General features: G+C 45.2%; 1 protein-coding gene across 2 annotated transcripts; it reads right to left on the bottom strand.

Moving 5' to 3' along the window:
- Nucleotides 1-7645: 7645 nt before the first annotated feature.
- Nucleotides 7646-14488, bottom strand: LOC109736169 (uncharacterized). 2 transcript variants are annotated; one of them, XM_020295386.4, is made up of 5 exons: nucleotides 14190-14488; nucleotides 13044-13147; nucleotides 8706-9545; nucleotides 8481-8636; nucleotides 7646-8363 (listed from the first exon to the last, which is right to left on the bottom strand). In XM_020295386.4, the coding sequence occupies exons 1-5, from the start codon at nucleotides 14266-14268 to the stop codon at nucleotides 7980-7982; spliced, it is 1563 nt and encodes a 520-aa protein (XP_020150975.1). In that variant the 5' UTR covers nucleotides 14269-14488; the 3' UTR covers nucleotides 7646-7979. The 2 variants fall into 2 exon arrangements, with proteins under 2 accessions (XP_020150975.1, XP_040243564.1); XM_040387630.2 differs by having other exon boundaries at nucleotides 8706-8906; nucleotides 14190-14474.
- Nucleotides 14489-18618: the final 4130 nt, after the last annotated feature.

Raw genomic sequence — 18618 nt, 5'->3', positions numbered from 1 at the left:
TTTCTGAAGATTTCTACCTGCACATGTGGGAGTGAACTATGGACCTGCAATATTTATTTTTAGAGTTTATTAAAATGCCACAACTTTTCTTTTCACCAAGCAATTAAAAACCCAGATCTTGCTATTCTCATCAAACAGCATGATAGTACCTTAACACAACCCACTTAAAATAGAAAAAACAAAGGAACCAATAGCGCGGTAAGTTGTAACTAAAAATTACTACCTCCGTTTCATATTAGTTATCGCTGATTTAGTACAAAGTTGTACTAAATTAGCGACAACTATGGAACCGAGGGAGTAATAAACAATAAATTCAATTATGACATTGTCACAGTGAAATATTGCATCATGCAACAATATTTGGTCCACAATATAATAATCTACTAAATTATGATATTGCCACATCTAAGCAGCAAAAGCATGGCATCGCCTGCAAGGCTCTAGAACATTTAACTTTACTGTGGAGGGAACTTTTCCCATAATATACCTTTCAATTGCCAAGAGGCTTCACGGGCTTTTTTGATCATATGCCTACCTATGGGGTTACACTCACCGGTTTCATGAATGTGCCTACCAATATCGTCAACATCATCTATCGTGTCCAATGTAAGGCACTCTAGTGATGCTGCATTCTCAAGAATATGACATGTCAACTCAACCATGCTCTTTGCAGAGCAAAACCCAGAGATCTTGACAGTCTTGATGTTCTCATGGCGGTATTCCCGCCTCTGCCTAAGATGTGACGGGTCTCCAAAAACCGAATCATGTTTCATGCGAGTCTGCGACACCTGCATAGGATCAAAATTAATATGACTGCATAGGATCAAAATTAATATGACCATCGATTGATAATGTAAAAAACCAGGAAGATGCTTGGATTGATGATACAACTGAAGATACTAGACTAGATATCTTTCGAGATGAAAACGTGACTTACGGCCAAGTGGAAAGTTTCCAAGACAGGACAAGCATCCAGGAAAGAAACCAGAGAAAAGTAATCGTAGACTGGGGGGAAAGCCCCATGTTCGGCTTCAAGAGAAATAGACAAATACTTGAGGTGGAGGAATTTGACAGGCACAATTGGTGTATTGACGACCTTCAAGAATACGACTCACATTAGTAACATTCCAAGTTATATCTGATAATCAAAAGTTTTGTAGTATACTTCACTAACAGAAGATATGCTAAGAGTTTCAATATTGGGCACAATGGATGGCAGGTTGGCACGAGCATTGTAGATGGTGTTACACCGAGCAAAACAACACATTCCCATGGTCTTCACTTGAACTGAATCTCCAAACAGAAGTTTAACTTGTCCACCATTGAAGTAAAAAAGTTGAGAGATTCGGAGCTTTGCACTCTATCAACTGCAGTTTAGTGCATTCAGACACCATCAGGTAGGTGAGATGCTGTAGCAGGCTAGGTATCTTCAGGCAAGTGATCGTATCGCAATACTTTAGTGTCAAGTGCTCCAAAGCAGAAGAATTAAAAATTAGGCATCCTAATTCATCCACCGTATTACGAACCCAAAACGGGCTGCAGCCTTCTCAAGTTACCAAATCCAGCCGTCGGATGGAAGGCACAACCACCAAGGCAGAGATGCTCTATCGTGTTTCTACACCCATCATCAACAAAAAGTGCACACGGGAAATCGTAGTAGTTTGCATTGCAGGTTGAAGGTAGAACAACGGCGAGTTCTTCAATCCGTAGTTTAGCGGCAATCTGAAGCCTGCTATTAAGATAACAGGGATCAACTGTAATGTATAATTCGATCCTGAATTTCTTAACTCCTTTGCCTGAGTGTTTTTTCAGAATGTGATCAACTTCCATAGTGAGATCCCTTGCAATTACAACGTTTTGATGTGGAATTCCATTCAGGCCCAGCGCTTTCCTACTGAAGGTGAGGTTAGGATGGCACTTCCAAGAACGTAAAAATGCATGAGATACGCAGGCAACACGGGCAGCATCTCGCAACGGCAGTAGGGAATGTATATGGCGCCAGATGTCCTGGACACACAAACATTGGAGAAAAGTTCAAAAGGGGAATTGTAGAGACAAGTGGTTATTTCAATGGGGGTGAGCATGTGCACGATGTTTCTTTATAAAATTTATTTCATAGTGAAGCATGATACTTAGCTAGATATAGAGAACATTTTTTTCGATCATTGCTCTTTAATAGCTATAAGGTCCTCCGATTTCTCGGGTACAGCCTATATTACAGAGTAACTCATATAGTGATTTTATCCTGAGATAAAATAGTTAGAACTGAGCAAAGCAACTAATGTTGTAGTAGGACTGCAGGGGATTGCAGCACTGCAAGATCAGTCCATATTTTGTTTATTTAGTTAGCATAGCTCAATTTGTGCACTTTGAGGCTAGAACAGTCATAGTCATGTTTTACTTTAACTACGAGTATTATCAACATTTTAGTATGCTGTACCTCTGGAAGGTCTGGCCCTGAAAATGCCATTCTCTTGCAACCTTGAAGGTTACTGTGTTGGCATGAAGAGATCTTTCTTTTAGCCGCTAAAGGTACTGATCTATCTGCAACACATCATGCATTGGTATTAATAATATAGACATTACCATCGAAAAGAACAAACTCAAGCACACAGAAATCTAGTTTGCTTCCCTTATTTAAGTTTTGCACAAGAACACTAGCAGCTTCGAAAACACCAAACTCAAGCACACTCAGAGATCTAGTTTGCTTCCCTTATCTGAGTTTTGCGGAAGGACACTAGCAATATTCAGAAATCCCATCAATTCTGTTCAATTCAACGGAACATAGAACCCATCAGACAGTGATATCCCTACCCTTTCCTGGCCCCCATCGCTCAGTTTACATTTGAATGCTACCACATGAAGCCTAGGGACAAGTCTGGTTTGAATGGATACTGCTGGCTCCTCAGGAACTATGGAGTCACTTATTTTGGGACGGAGGGAGTATCATTGAATCTTTTGCCTCTCCAATTCTTCAATTATTAATTCATTCTGAACCAACGGGAGGTCGGTTGGAGAGTCCCTGAGTGACTACGCAAAACAGCAAGAAAAAAAAGGGATCAATCTTGCTGGCCACCAAAGTAAGATTTTAAGGTCAAGTAAAAGACATTGTCTGTCAGGCTTTCAGACTTTGATCAACATAATTTTTTCGAACCATGCAGGAGAACTGCATGTAGGATATATTAAGAAAGGAGAAGTTGAAGCTATAGAAAGGTTACTGCCTTACGGTCGACCTGACAAAAGCCGAATACGACCTTTTACCAAAATGAAAACTACCGGCAAAGGACCTGACAAGACCAACGACAATGCAGAAACAACTACAAAACAGAAGGAGCAAGGCCACAAAGGAAAATGTCACGGGCTAGCCACCGCCCAAAGCCTAGCACCAGCTTTGATCAGATCAACGATATGCTGTATTGGTTTGAAGATATTATCAAAAACTCCTCCCTTCCTTTCAGTCCAGACGCTCCAGGTGATAAGAATGATCAAAGAGTTCAGTTTTTTTCTCTTATCCCCTTGCAGCCTAGATCTCCCGAATGGCACTAGATGCTCCAGGTGATAAGCATGATCAAATTTGAATCCATTTGTGGGATGACCTCCTGCAGATCAGCCCAATGCAGAGTTCACGACTGCGCACTCCATGAACATGTGATGGATGTTTTCCTGAACCATATCACAGAAGAGTAGAAGAAACATACTAGCTTGTTATGAGGGAGGTTCTGTCGTCCATATCCTTCCATGAACGACCAACTATAAGAAAAAATTGCATTTGAGTGGAGCCCAAGACGACTAGATTGCATCAGCCGATAGGTCAGTGATCGAAGTGCTAAAAACGCCTTTGTAAACAGACTTTGCCGAGAAAACTTCCTTGGCCTCCCACTTCCAATTCCAAGAGTCACTAGCATTCAGGTACGACTAAGATGAACTTGAGAGAGGATATCCCACAATGCAAGCGCCTGCACAAAGGCAAGTACATTAATTGGTTTCTTGATATCCTTAATCCATCTACCATTGGTCATGGCATCAATCAATGACCGTTCGCTTCACTCTAGTTTTTGGATGAGCCGAGTGGAAAACCTCCGCAGCAAGTTCTTCAATTGTGAATTCACTAATCCATTTGTTAATCCAGAAAAAACACCCTGATGAATCTCCAATGATGACCTTGAACAACATCAGTCCCCTTCATAAGAAGGCTCTTTTAATTTTGTCAGTAGCTTTAAAGAGCCATGGTGGGGGATCAAGTGACATCATTTGAAAGATGGGGATCGCTGAGAGCACGGACTGCACCAAAATTAGACGACCTCCTTGATATATAAAAACCAACTAGTCCAAGCAGGCAACCTGTCTCTTAGCTTGTCAATCAAACCATGAAAATCTTCCTTTCTGTGTTTCTTCGTGCTTAGTGGTAATCCCTAATACTTAATGGGAAATGAGGAGATTTGGCGGTTTACGATGTCGCCGATCTCCTGTATCAGATCATCACTGCAACTAAAAGGAGGTGTTATAACCGTCCATGCCAGGGGCCTTTTCCTTGATTGCCTCCAAAACTTCCTCTTATCTTACCAAAAAGGAGCGTTTTGGTTCATCCCCAAAAGAATTCAGGCCTAGCAAGAATTCAGGTCTAGTAACTAATCCCCAAAAGATCAGTTTTTTTCCCTCCGGGACAGAAACCTCAGACAAATAAGCCGAGAAGGGGCTAAGAGACGACTTACTGCGGGCTTGAATCTGGCCGCCGAGATGCTTGCTATCCCGCTGCCTGGACATGAGCAGCTTCAGAGCTAGCAACCCCATGATACGATACGACAGCGAGAAATCGAGCGCGCCAAGAAGGGCTCAACCTCTGTTCCTCTTCTACTCCGTATATGTCAATGGGTCTGTCGACACAGAATTGGGCGCGCGCCGTGCGGGGAGGGGATCCCGCGCTTCTATCTCGAATTCGAATTCGAGGCGAAGCCAACAAGCCGCGGCTGAGGAAATAGCGTCGGCGCCGCCTGACGGGGCTACCCACCCCACCACGAGAGGAAACGGACTCTCACCCTCCTGCCATCCGGCCAGACTTTGGCATGTAAAATTTTGGTCCGTTTAATTGTCCGTGAACAACTTTTTTTAAGACAAACTCGCAAAACTTTTTTTTTCTGGTTGCATGTATGTATATATTTAAATTCTCTCTATTGTGAATTTTTTTTTTGGCGAGAACTCTCTATTGTGGTTTCTAATTTAATTGATAATTGATTCGATATACATAACTACGGTACCTCCATTCTTGAATAGATGATGTTGGAGACATTGATGCGGAACTCAATAAATATTTTTGGCTTTTACTTTTCAAGATAGAGGGAGTTGGTTCAAAATATTGCATACATGTTAGAGCATCTCCAACCATTCGGCCCCACATGATGCCGAAAAAGAGCCGTCTGGGACCGAACCGGCATTTGCTTGTCGCGTGGGGGCAATTGCGTTCCCGGTCGTCGCCCCCAGCTCGCCGTCAAAATCGCGCAAACTCAGCGATCTGATACGAATCTGCCACAAACTCGACGATTTTCATTGAAATTTGTAAAAAAACAAAGAAACATACAAACTACGCCTAGCTCTATTACGCCGTGGTCGCCGTCCGCCTTCTACATGCCGAGGAGCCTGTAGAACCGGGTGTAGTCGCCGCCGCCGCCGTCGTCGTCGCACGCCCCGCCGGAGCCGCCGCCGTCCCTACTGCACCCCTGACCAGGGTCGCCGACGCGCGGGGGGTTGGACGGCCCGGGCTCGTCCTCGTCGTCGCTGTCGAGGATGACGACGCCGCCCTCCTTGCGTCCACGACATCGGGCCTTGATCTCCGTGTACGACCGGCGCTGGCACGGCACCTGCTCGCGGACGTAGTCCGCCTTCGCCCACTTGAGGGCGCTCTCGTCAGCGGCGGCCTCCGCGTGCTCCGCCTTCACGGGGAGCAGCCCCAGCTCGGTCTTCAGCCGGACTAGGCGAAGGGAACGTGGGGAGGGGCGGCCGCCCTCGTTGATGACGAGGGCGCCGCTACGGGTGTGGCGACGAAGCGGCGTCTCCTCCGGCTCCGGCTTGATGGGGCGGAGCGTCGGCGAGCCGAAGGAGAGCGAGCCGGAGCCCGACGATGAGGAGATCCCCGGCTCCATTCGTCGCACCGTCCAGGGGCTGCCACGACGGCGAGAGAATGACGGGCGCGGCGGGTACTCGAGGCGCGGCGTGTTGCCGGTCTCGATGTGGTCGAGGACGGCCTCAAGGGTGCGACCGGGCACGCCCCACCACTCGCGCCACCCGTCGGCGTTGAGGCGGCCACGGGGGATGATGCTGTTGGCGGAGGCGATCTGGTCTTCGCGGCGACGCTCGAAGTACATCGTCCACAGCGTGTGGCTGTCGGCAGCGTACCTCGGCTCGTTCCGCTGCGTCTCTGTCAGCGACGAGCGGATGCGGGCGATCTTGGCCCGCCGTTCAGCCCCGGTGGTACCGGGACGCCGCCGGCGCTCAATTTCCACGAGCCCGGCACCCGCATGTCTGGAGGCGCCGGATAGTCGACCTCGTAGAGGAGGCGCGCCTCGTCCTCGTGGAGATGGAGTCGGCCAAAGCCGTTCGTTGCCGGGGTACCGCTCAGCCATTGCTCGTCGCGGGGAAGAGGGGGGAGAGGTGGCTTCTGTGGGAGACGAGGCTAGAGAAGGCGAGTTGTGGCGACTGTGGCATTCACCGGCGGGGAGGTCGGCTTTTATAGCCGATGCGGGGCGGTGAGACCCTGCATGTCGGGCGACGCATGGCGGGAGCGGACGGGACGCGCGTCGCGGGCGCCATCACTGCGCCGCCCGTGAGGCATCAATGGAGGATAACCGGTGCAGCAGCGCGGCAGCCTTGGCATTGATTCCTACGGGAACCGAGGCGATGAGGACGACGAAGCGGCGTGACTCGGCGGGCCCATTCCCGTTCGCGTCAAAATCGCTTTCCCCGGCGCCCCTCAGCGCGCCGGGTTCCGTCTGGGTCCACCGGCGTCAGTTTCGGCCCAAACCGGCGAAAACGGGCTCCTGAAACGCGACTGGGCCGTTTTTTGGGCGCCGGCGACAGAAAATGGCCTCGGGGGCTTTTGGGGGCGCGGCTCGAGATGCTCTTACACATATATACAAGCCTGCTGATGATGGACGACGCGGACGAGACGGGCGTGAGCATGACCGACCTCGCCGACAGCCAGGTCTTCTCCCAGCTCAACGCCCAGGGCGAGGGGCGATGATCCAGCCAGCTCGTGCACCATTTCTGCAATCTGTACCACTAGAGTAGATGTTCTCTGAATCAACAATGGAGACGATTCAGCACTGATTTGGAGGCGATGTAAAATGAACCCTGCTGATCTGGGCACCATTGTTGATGCTACACAGCTCTCAAACATGTGTAATTGTCTATAATAATTTGTAGTTCCATGTACTATCCCCATTTTTAGGCTTCTGCTTTTTATTTAAAAAAAATTGGAATGCCAAAACTTGATTGTTTTTTCATCAGGCAAATACCAGAGCCAAAATTTCTGGTTTTCATCAAACATCATCACAGTATACCTCAAGCACAACACATGTCAAGCTGATTACACAAAGTACAAGAACCAAATCACAGCATATGTGAAAATAAAAATAAAGATCAAAAACAATAATTTCAGGGAGAAAGATAAACAAGATTGCTGGGATAACTGCATAGCACATCTCAGTTACATGATACTCCCTTGTCTCCCGAAAGGAGGCCTATAACTTTTGTCTTGGGTCAAATGCTGTAAATCCTGACCGAATTTTATAAGAAAATATATCAACAGCTACAATACTAAATAGTTCCTGATATCTTCTTTTATATATCAAATACCATAATTGCTTGTCCCTATACTTCTACGCTGGTGTTTAAGTGACCCGTTTGGACATTCCTGCTGCAAGTGGCAACTCATGCAACAGTGTTCAGTCAACAATGTAATTTACAAATTTATGATATTGCCACATCTAAGCAGCCAAAGCATGGCATAGCTTGCAAGGCTGCAAGACATTTAACTTGACCGTGGAGGGAACTATTCCCACGATATATCTTTTGACAGCCAAGAGCGCCTTACGTGCTTCTCTGATCATATGCCTGCCTATGTGGCCACATTCACCAGTTTTGTGAATGTGTCTGTCAATACTGAAAGCACGTATCGTGTCCAAAGTAAGGCACTCGAGTGATGTTGCATTCTCGAGAATATGGCATGCCAGCTCGACCATGCTCTTCGCAGAGCAAAACCCAATAATCCTCACATTCTTAATGTTGTCGTGGCGGTATTCAGGCATCTGCCTAAGACGTGACGACGGGTCTCCAAGAACCGAATCGTGTTTCATGCGATCCTGTGACACCTGCATGCGCAATGTTCAATATCAGTGTCCCTGACAATGTGAAAAACCAAGATACTTGGATCGTACCACCGAAGATACTAGACAGTAGATATGATTCAAGATGAAAGAGCGACTTACAAACAAGTTGAAAGTTTCCAAGACAGGACAAGCATCCAGCAAAGAAACCAGAGAAAAGTAATCATAGTCTGGGGAAAAAGCCCCATTTCCTTCAAGAGAAATAGACAGATACTTGAGGTGGAGGAATTTTACAGGCACGATTGGTATATTGACCACCTTCAAGAATACGCCTCACATTAGTAACATTTCAAGGTATATATGATAATCAAAAGTTCCGCAGTTTACCTCACTAACAGAAGATATGCTGAGAGTTTCAATATTTGGCACAATGGATGGCAGGTTGGCACAAGCATTATAAATGGTGTTACACTGAGTAGAACAACGCATTTCCATGGTCTTCACTTGAACTGAACATCCAAACAGAAGTTCAACTTGTCGACCACTGAAGTAAAAAGTGGAGAGATTTGGAGCTTTACACTCTATTGTCTGCAGATTAGCGCATGCAGCTACCATCAGGTAGCTGAGATGCTGTAGCAGGCTAGGTATCTTCAGGTAAGTGATCGTATAGCAATACTTGAGTGCCAAGTGCTCCAAAGCTGGAGATTTGGAAATAAGGCATTCTAATTCATCCACCGTAATATGCACCCAAAACAGCCGCAGCTTTCTCAAGTAACCAAATCCAGCTGTGGGATGGAAGGCACAACCGCCAAGGCAGAGATGCTCTATTGCGTTTCTACACCCATCATCAACAAAAAGTGCACAAGGGAAATCGTAGTCATTTGCATTGCAGGTTGAAGGTAGAACAACGGCGAGTTCCTCAACCCGTAGTTCAGCAGCAATCTGAAGCCAGCTATTAAGATAGCAGGGATCAACTGGCATGTGTAATTCGATCCTGAATTTCTTAACTCCTTTGCCTGAGTGTTTTTTGAGAATGTGGTCGACTTTCATAGTGAGATCCCTTGCAATTACATCACTTTGACGTGGAATTCTATTCAGGCCCAGTGCTTTCCTAGTGAAGGAGAGGTTGGGATGGCATTTCCAGGAACGTAAAAATGCATGAGATACGCAGGCAACACGGGCAGCATCTCGCAGCGGCAGTAGGGAATGTATATGGCGCCAGATGTCCTATAGACACAAACATTGGAGAAAAGTTCACAAGGGGAATTGTACAGGCAAGTGGTTGTTACAATGGGGTGAGCATGTGCAGGATGTTTCTTTATACTTCCTCCGTCCGGAAATACTTGTCATCAAAATGAATAAAAGGGGATGTATCTAGATGTATTTTAGTTTTAGATACATCCCTTTTTGTCCATTTTGATGACAAGTATTTTCGGACGGAGGGAGTAAGATTTAGTTCACAAAAAACTGTGTTGTCGGTACTTTCCTACTATTCTTTTTACCATGAAATCCTGGGGGAACCCCCAAGGGTAATTTTCTATTAATAAATATAGTACATAAAACAGAAAGGTTACATGTAGGTTAACAAGGCTAACAATTCAGTGGGGAACTAGATAGCTAGAAACCCCAAGGAGCAACAAAAGAAAAAAGAGCCAAGGCCAGAGGCTATAGATCCAAGTTTCAAACTTTTGCTTCTCGGTTTGCTTGAAACGATGAGCAGTGAGGTTGAGATCAGATAGGAACCTAGCTTTCCAAGAAGAAAATATTGGTCTTGTTTGCTAAAAATCAAACCATTTCTTTCTTTCTAGATATTCCAAGCAACACAAGTAATGATCTCAATGAAACATGAGCTCTGAAAGGAAGCTTTCGTTGCATGGAAAGAATGGAACAGAGAAAGACCTGGGAGCCAAGTGACTTCTGCAAAATTCCAGCACCTAGCTACAAAAGAACACTCAAAGAAGATATGGTTCCTTGTTTCAATAATTCCCTCAGAGCAGCGCACACAATTGGGACCAGGCTCCAAATGCTAATGTTTCCGAAGCATTAGACCCCTACTATTGAGCCGATCCATTAAAAATAACCAAGCAAACACCTTCAGCTTGGTCATACATTTGCTTTTCCATAATTTAGAGAAGATTGGGTCAACCTCCAAACCAGCAAATAGGAATTTGTAGCTAGATGGAGTAAAACGCCCAGCATTTGAAGTTCTAAACAGCACGTCCAAGAATCTGACAGACCATCCTGAACAGTCATCTGAATGGGCAGAGACAACCTAAAGCTCCTCAAACTCTTGCTCAGACAGGGGCAGAATGAACAAAGTTGTTATATCTTTTGTTTGAACAGCCTGGGCAAGGAATATATTGTGCTCAACAGAAAATTATAAAAATCTCGGGAGGTGAAGCTCCAGAATGCCACTTATCTTCACACGGAAGTATAGTCATGCCAGTTCTTGGATCAAGTGCGGTAATAGCCCGAAAGTGCCAAGCAAAAGAACAAATGTCCCGCCACCAAAATGAGCCGTGGGGAACAAAATTCTGATAATATGCATGCCTAACCAGCTGCGGCCAAGAAATGTTAGCACAATTGTAAAACTTAAAAAGCTGCTGTCATGCAAACTATATCCCATATAGCCAAGGATTTGGGTTTTTGATCAATGCCATCCTCCCTTTGGCGCAAAGACAGTGGCGTCTTGCTCTGTCCATTGACTGGATCGTCCTTTTCTAAATCTTAAGAGAGCCTATGTAAAATGTAGGGAGCGCTGACATAACTGAATTAACATAATTAGAGAGCCACCAGATGTCAAAAAGCGGGAGCAGACGTTTAATCTTCTTTCCACACAGTCCACCAAGGGTCACAAAATCTTGAATTATAGGACGTGTTGTACCAAGTGGTAAGCCCAAATAAGGAAATGGCAGCTGGCCAACATGGCATTCCAGCAAGCTAGAACGGTCCTGCATCTGTTGATCGGAACAGTTAATTGGCACCATACAAGATTTGCTGAAATTCACTGATAACCCTGTAGCAAGGGAAAACTACTCCAAGGTGCTTTTTAGGATATATACAAGAACCTGATCAGCCGAGGCCACCAACGCAACTAGAGTATCATCAGCGTACTGTATGATGGGAAAGTGCTGGTCGTGGTCGGAATAGGAATAAGAGCTCTCAAATGCCCATGGAGAAAATGATCATTAAGCATAGTTTGAAGAGGGTCGGCCGAGTCCACAAAAAGTAACAGCGAGAGCCGATCCCCTTGACGGACACCCCTCTTACAGACAATTTTTTACCCGGGACTCGCATTAAGCAAAATGGAAGAAGTGCCTGAAGAGATGATGCATTACAGATGATGCATTTCATCCAAGCAAGCCAAGTTAGCCATTGTCTGAAGAATAGCATCATGTTCCACCATATCAGACACTTTGGTGAATCAAGTTTAAGGATGACAGTTTGCTTTCCTGACTGTTTGCATTGGTGAATGTACTCGAATGCCCAAGCCAGACAATCTTGTATTGTGTGAGATTTCAAAAGGTCGTATTGATTTCTATGAACCACTTGTAGAATCTTACTCTGAAGCAGTGGCGAATCCAGAAAGGAAATGGAGGGTGGGCTCAAAATTAACGATGACTAAACTAAATTAGCATCATCATAGAAAATAGTGTCATGTACTAGGAATTCACATACCAATACATTAGTATGAGAGAAGCAACAATAAAACAGCACAAGAAGGCAAAAACAATGATATCAGTGTTGCTTCATACTGCCATATTGTTGAACGGCTCCAAACCAAAATAAAGAAAAGTATACCCAAGTGCCCAACACTAGAATTATTACTGAAAATTATGCTTGTGGATATCTCTTTCTCGTAGAATACTCATAGTATCTTTATTTTTGTAAATAGGCAAACAAGCTGTATTCAACAGTAAACTATTTAACATTTCATGAGCTAGCCATTAGTGTTACTAATTTAACGAAATAAATCAAGTATTAGACCAACATCTTGCGGGTTGGCCCTCCAGTGGCCAAAGCGGGGATGCGCCCAGCTGTGGAGCTGCCCAGGTTGTGGCCTTCTCCCTCCTTTGTGGGCCGGCCAGCACGCTCCAATTCCCTACTGCGGTACTGCCGCCGCGTTCCACTACCCTACTGCCGGCGCGCTCCTCTACCATACTGTCGGTGCACTCCTCTGTTGAGGGCTGCAGTCCTGTGAGATTGCGACTATTATTCTGCACTTCTGTTGGACGCATCACGGCTGGCTGGGTGCAAAGTTACGAACAGAGAGATATTGCTCGTATGTTTTGCTACAGTGAACGGGCTCTAGATGGACTGGTGAGCTTTTGTTTTGCTGGAGGGTAGGCTCAAGCCTGTTGAAGGCCCCCTACTAGACTCGCCGCTGCTCTGAAGCCTATTAACCAATAATTTGTTCTAAAACTTGTTCAATTGAGGGTGAGGATTAGTGGTGGTCTATCCATGTGTCTCACCTCTCTTTCTTACCTTGCTAAAATGTATCGAACAAAAATAGCAAAGCAACTCACCCTCATCTCTTGACAGAGAGTTTTGTTCTGAGCTGGAATAGTTAGAAATGAGCAAAGCAACTAATGTTGTAGTACGTACTGCAGGAGATTGCAGCACTACAAGATCAGTCCATATCAATTTGTGCACTTTGAGGCTAGAATAGTCATAGTCGTGTTTTACTCTAATTACTAGTATTATCAGCATTGTAGTATGCCGTACCTCTGGAAGGTCTGCCCCTGAAAATGCCACTCTCTTGCAACCTTGATTGTTATTGTGTTGGCATGAAGAGATCTTTCTTTTAACCACTGAAGTAACCAATCTATCTGCAACAAATCATGCATGGGTATTAGTAATATAGACATTACCATAAAAAACAACAAACTCAAGCACACGCAGAAATCTAGTTTGCTTCCCTTATCTAAGTTTTGTGAAAAGGACACTAGCAACTTCAAAAACATTGAAAACACCAAATCAAGCAGAAACATAAATCTATTTACCTAAGTTTTGCGAAAGGACTGTAGCAACTTCAAAAACCACAAGACTGCAATATTCCCGAAATTCCATCAATTTTGTTCATTTCAACAGAACGTAAAGCCCATCGGCCAGTGATACCCATACCCTTTCCTAGCCACCATCCCTTGGTTCACATTTGGATGCTATGAAGCCTAGGGACTATTCTGGTTTGAATGGATACTGATGGGTCCTCAGGAAATATGGTAGAGAAGTACTCCCTCCATAAACTAATATAAGAGCGTTTAGAATACTAAAATAGTGATCTAAACGCTTTTATATTAGTTTGCAGATGAAGTATCATTGAATCTTTTACCTCTCAAATCTTCAATAATTGATATAATTAACGGATTTGTTCATTCTCGTCTTAACAAAGTTCCATCTAACTCGTATGTCATTTGATTTTACGAGAAGATTCGTACGGATTTTTATTTCTATTTTGTAGATGAGACTTAGTTAATTTTTATCTAGACGAGAGCTAGCCACACCCACGTTAATTAATTCATATTCCATCGGTTCCATCATTATTGTTGAACTAAAACCATGACAATAATTACGGATCGGAGGGAATATCAACTAATGGGAGCTCGGTTGCAGAGTCTCAGAGTGAGTACGCAAAACAGAAGAACAGGAAACAGGAACGATTCCTGCTGTGCGCCAAAGTAAGATTTTAAGGTCAAGTAAAAACATTGTCTGTCTGGCTTTCGGATTTTGGTCAACATAATCAATTACCACCAACCCCCCCCCCCCCCCCCCCCCCCCCCCCCATCCCCACCCGCACAGCAGAAAGATCGGGTTTTTCCCTGGAAAGAAACGCGAACAGAGAAGCCGAGAAGGAGCTAAGCGACGACTTACTACGGGCTTGAATCTGGCCGCAAAGATGCTTGCTATCCCGCCGCCTAGACATGAGCATCTTCAGAGCTAGCAACCCCATGATACAACAGCCAGGAATCAAGGGCGCCTCTCAATGGATCTGTCCACACAGAATAGGGCGCGCGGGGAGGGGATCCCGCGCTTCTATCTCGAATTGGATGTGAAGCCAACAAGGGGCTATTGAAGGTATTAGCATCGGCGCCGCCGGACGGGGCTACCTACCACGAGAGGAAACGGACTCTCTCACCCGGAGGAGGGCAAGGCAGGATTAGACACGACAAAAAAATCCATTTTTTTTTCTTCTGAATACAGTATAATCAAAGTCGCTCACGTACACGAACATACACAAACGCACACACACCCTACCCTTGAGCACCTCCGAGAGGCTGGGCCGGCATAGCATCTTGAGATTTTACGAAGTCCCATAGACTCCTTGCAATCCACGGGACGACTCCTTCCACTGAACGAACATCGCCGAAAGTTTGAAATAAATCTAGGACTAATACGAGAGCCAATGTTAAGTCTAGAACTTGAACCCTGATAGGCTGGAAATACCACTGTCCTCCTAACCATCCGGCCACATGTTGGTTCACATAATCCATTTTCTTTTCCTTGTATAATAATACATCAACACGGACCACTTTTCCAAGTCTAAACCTCCTCCCCGTAAAAAAAAACCTCCTCCACGTGTGACTCCGACAACCCCGGTCCAACCAAATCCCCTCTCCCGAACCACTTTTCTCCCACTACATCCCTTCCTCCTTCTCTCTATCTGCACCCTCATAGCCGACGCCGTGAACCTCCCACTTCGGTCGTTGTCCAGGCCTTGCTGGACCTCTCCCCCTACCCCATGCACCTGCTCGCTCGCCTTCGACTACGCCGTTGTCCACCCTGGATCGTCCGCAGGCAGGTATCCTCCTCCCCAGCCGGCGTCGTCCATGCCGGACACCACGCTGGGCAAGTGTTTAACCGAATGTCATTGAGACTATTTTTGACAGTTTCCTTGTTTCTTTGGAGCAAGCACGATGCCTAGGTACTCGACGATGAAGGATGAGTTGTTGTGTTAGGCGTGGTTGGACAGAAGTGTGGACTTTCTAGGCATGAAGCATGGTGGCCGGGTGTTTTGGTTAAATGTAGACTCTTGATTTCATGAGCAAAAGCACTCTACGTCTTACAACTTGCACATGATCCATGATCATCAGTGGTACACCATCTCGAAATTTATCATGAAGTACTGCATGTTATTACACAAATGGAGAGAATGTTGCCACCAGGTGTGTTAAAAGCGGGGATTGTAAGTTTTGGTTCTAGTTGCTCTACTTGTTGATCAATTTATTCATTCATTCAATGCCGTACCTTAATAATCATCATGTTGTATAGCCACCACACGCTGCCTTACGGTACCAAACAACAGAGACATTGTTGGATGAAGCTCATGAGGCATAGGGTCTGGATGACCAACTTTTGCGACTACTTTCAAAAACTTGTTGAACATCCAGTTATATTTCGGATATAATATCTATTATATCTGAACTATTGTTTTATTAGCATATTTTCATGTTATTTATGGATGAAATGTGCCATTGCTATATTTTTAAGTGCTCCGAACATAGAAAAAAAAAGAGGTGGGCGTTCAACCCACTGTGTTGGATATATTACTCCCGTATCCATGTCCGTGGACACATAGTGCGTCTGATTTGGGGACGATGTTAGAGATGTCCTAAGAACTAAAAAGGAAGAAGACTAGACTAAGACCGTACACGATGAGCCTATATCTGTTGTTGTGATCTCCCATTGTTACCTCAACTTTGGCCCACTAATGTTAATGGCCCGCTACTTTGACATCTTACACCTTCTCAAGTACCACACCGGCTTGGAGGCATTCCCTATATGGTGACTTAATCACCATTTAAAGGGCATTACGTAAGGGGCGCGCCCCTATACACTAGGTCTAGCACTGGGCCCGCCCATTTGTTTTTCTCTTCATTTTTTTGCCTTTTCACCTAGGTTTTCAACGATATCTTTTATTTATTTTCCCCTTTTTCAAATTTTACAAACTTTTTTCAAATTCTTTGATTTTTTTCAAACTTGATGAATTTTTTTCCATTTTCCTGATTTTTTAAATCAATGAACTTTTAAAAAATTGATGGACTTTTTTCAATTTTGTATTTTTTTAAATATGATTTTTCAAATTGGTGATTTTTTTAAAAACTTGATAGAAAAATTCAAACTTGATGTTTTTACAAAATTGATGAACTTTTTTAAGATGGATGAAATATTTTTAAAATTGATGAACCTTTTTCAATTTTGTGAACTTTTTTAAAAAAACTGATGAACTTTTTCTAATTCCCTTTTTCTAAAAAAGTATTTTTTGGGGGTCAACGGTCAGCCGGTCAATGGTGAAGTGGTCAACCGTGATTGGTCAACACACGAACCCAGCGAACTAGATTTCATTTTTTAAGAACCATCGAACGGAACATAACGAGCGATTTCCCAAGCGAAGTGAATTGCTCCTGATGGGCCGGCCCATGAGGGGTGGTGCGTGGGAGCCCTTTTCTCCTAACCGGCCCTGAAGGCGCCGTTAGGAGCTCCTCTTGATGGAATGCCCATACCGAGTAAGGATGTGTCGAGTTTGAGGAGATTGAACAAGTTGGAGATTGTAAGAGGAATAAAGAAAGGGATTGCTGGAATAGATGATTATTGCTAAGCCTCGTGAGCATATATATAGTGAGTACATGACCTTACTGGAGTACGGTAGAATAAATCTTACGCTATCCAATATTTTCTAAACAATCACGATACTCAACAAAGATCTTCAAATCCAAATAGAATGGTTATGTGGGGAAATCTTGGACGAAGTCAAAACCCGATGGCACTGCACCGCGAATACCGGGAGATCTTGATCTCCAAGCAAACAAGCCACTTTCTCCCCAACGAGAATGTCCTCATGTAAAATCCTCATTTAGGACAGGAAGTTGTTGTACATAGCCTTGGATAGATGGGTTCACCATGTATATGGACAGGTCATTAGTTGGGCTTTGAAATGTATTGTGTTTACAGGGTATAGAGTCGTGTCTTAATAGGATACTTAGATCCTATGTCCCTTACATAATGAGAGGGTAGACACATGATGTGACCTATACCAATATAATAACACATGTACGCAAGGGGAGCCAGCGTGTGCCGGCACCTGAATGATCGGTGTGCGGTATTGTGACGGTGTCATGGGGAAGAACACCTATAGTTAGTCCCCGAGGATGTAGCTGATGTTAGGTGAACCTCGTTACCAAATCTCAGTGTCATGCCTCGTGTGATTGATTGGTCCTCGGATGATCGAGTATGCGCCTTGGTTTATTCTAACAAGTGGTATCATGAGCTAGGTTGTTAGAAGTTTTGGATCATTGGTCTAGAGGGGGAAGAAGATATCAAACGGAAAACCTACAGGAAGGGACTGTAGTATGGGACGAAGTCGTCGGGGAGTTAAGGTCAAGAGACATGTTGGTTGTAATTTTCATGAGAGAATAAGCGATCAAGGCAGTCGCGCACCAGATCGTTCTGAAGCAATGTTGTGCCACGGAAGCGCAAGGCGGGTGCATGGGGCGGCGGCCTAGACGGACTAGACGGAGGCATGGGCCACAGTAGCCAGGTCCAGGATGTGTCAGGTGAGCGGCAACATGCAGGCTGCAGGAAGCAATCTTATCGAAGGATTTATTTTGGAAAAAGGTGTTGGGAAACGTAGCATGCAATTTTAAAAATTTCCTACGCTCACGCAAGATCTATCTAGGAGATGCATAGCAACGGGAGGGGGAGAGTGTGTCCACGTACCCTCGTAGACCAAAAGAGGAAGCATTTGTTAACGCGGTTGATGTAGTCGAACTTCTTCTCGTTCCGACCGATCAAGCACTAAACGTACGACACCTCCAAGTTCTGCACACGTCAAACTCTTGACCAGCAAAGTGTTGAGGGAGAGTTCCGTCAGCACGACGGCGTGGTGACGGTGATGGTGAAGTAATCCACGCAGGGCTTCGCCTAAGCACTACGTGAATATGACCGGAGGCGTAAACTGTGGAGGGGGGGGGGCGCAACACACAACTAACAATTGTTGGTGTGTGTTCTAGGCGCCCCCTCCCCATGTACATATAGGTGGGAGAGGGAGGGGAGCAGCCTTGGGGCGCCCCAAGTAGGAGGAATCCTACTTGGGGGCCTCCTCCAATTCGGCCTCCCCTTTTCCTTATCTCCGGAGGGGGAAAGGAAAGAGGGGAGAGGGGAAAGGAAGGGGGAATCCTATTCCCTCTATTTCCTTTCCTCCTCCCCTTTTCCTTTCTTCACTTAGACTGGCTCATATGGGGGTGCACCAGCCCACTAGGGGCTGGTCTGTCCCGCCCTTGGCCTAATAAGGCCCATATCTTTG

Source organism: Aegilops tauschii, chromosome 4 (genome assembly GCF_002575655.3).
Source record: "Aegilops tauschii subsp. strangulata cultivar AL8/78 chromosome 4, Aet v6.0, whole genome shotgun sequence".
Classification (NCBI taxonomy): Eukaryota; Viridiplantae; Streptophyta; class Magnoliopsida; order Poales; family Poaceae; genus Aegilops; species Aegilops tauschii.
Note: the sequence above shows the minus strand (reverse complement) of the source record. Positions and strands in the feature narration are given on the sequence as shown.

Excerpts from the sequence above, each read along its gene's own strand:
- LOC109736169 (XM_020295386.4), bottom strand. The coding sequence starts at position 14,268 with ATGGGGTTGCTAGCTCTGAAGATGCTCATGTCTAGGCGGCGGGATAGC. Across the intron at positions 13,148-14,189 it reads CGGCCAGATTCAAGCCCGTA|ATAGATTGGTTACTTCAGTG; the intron begins GTAAGTCGTCGC and ends GATTTGTTGCAG. Across the intron at positions 8,637-8,705 it reads GCATATCTTCTGTTAGTGAG|GTGGTCAATATACCAATCGT; the intron begins GTAAACTGCGGA and ends GTATTCTTGAAG.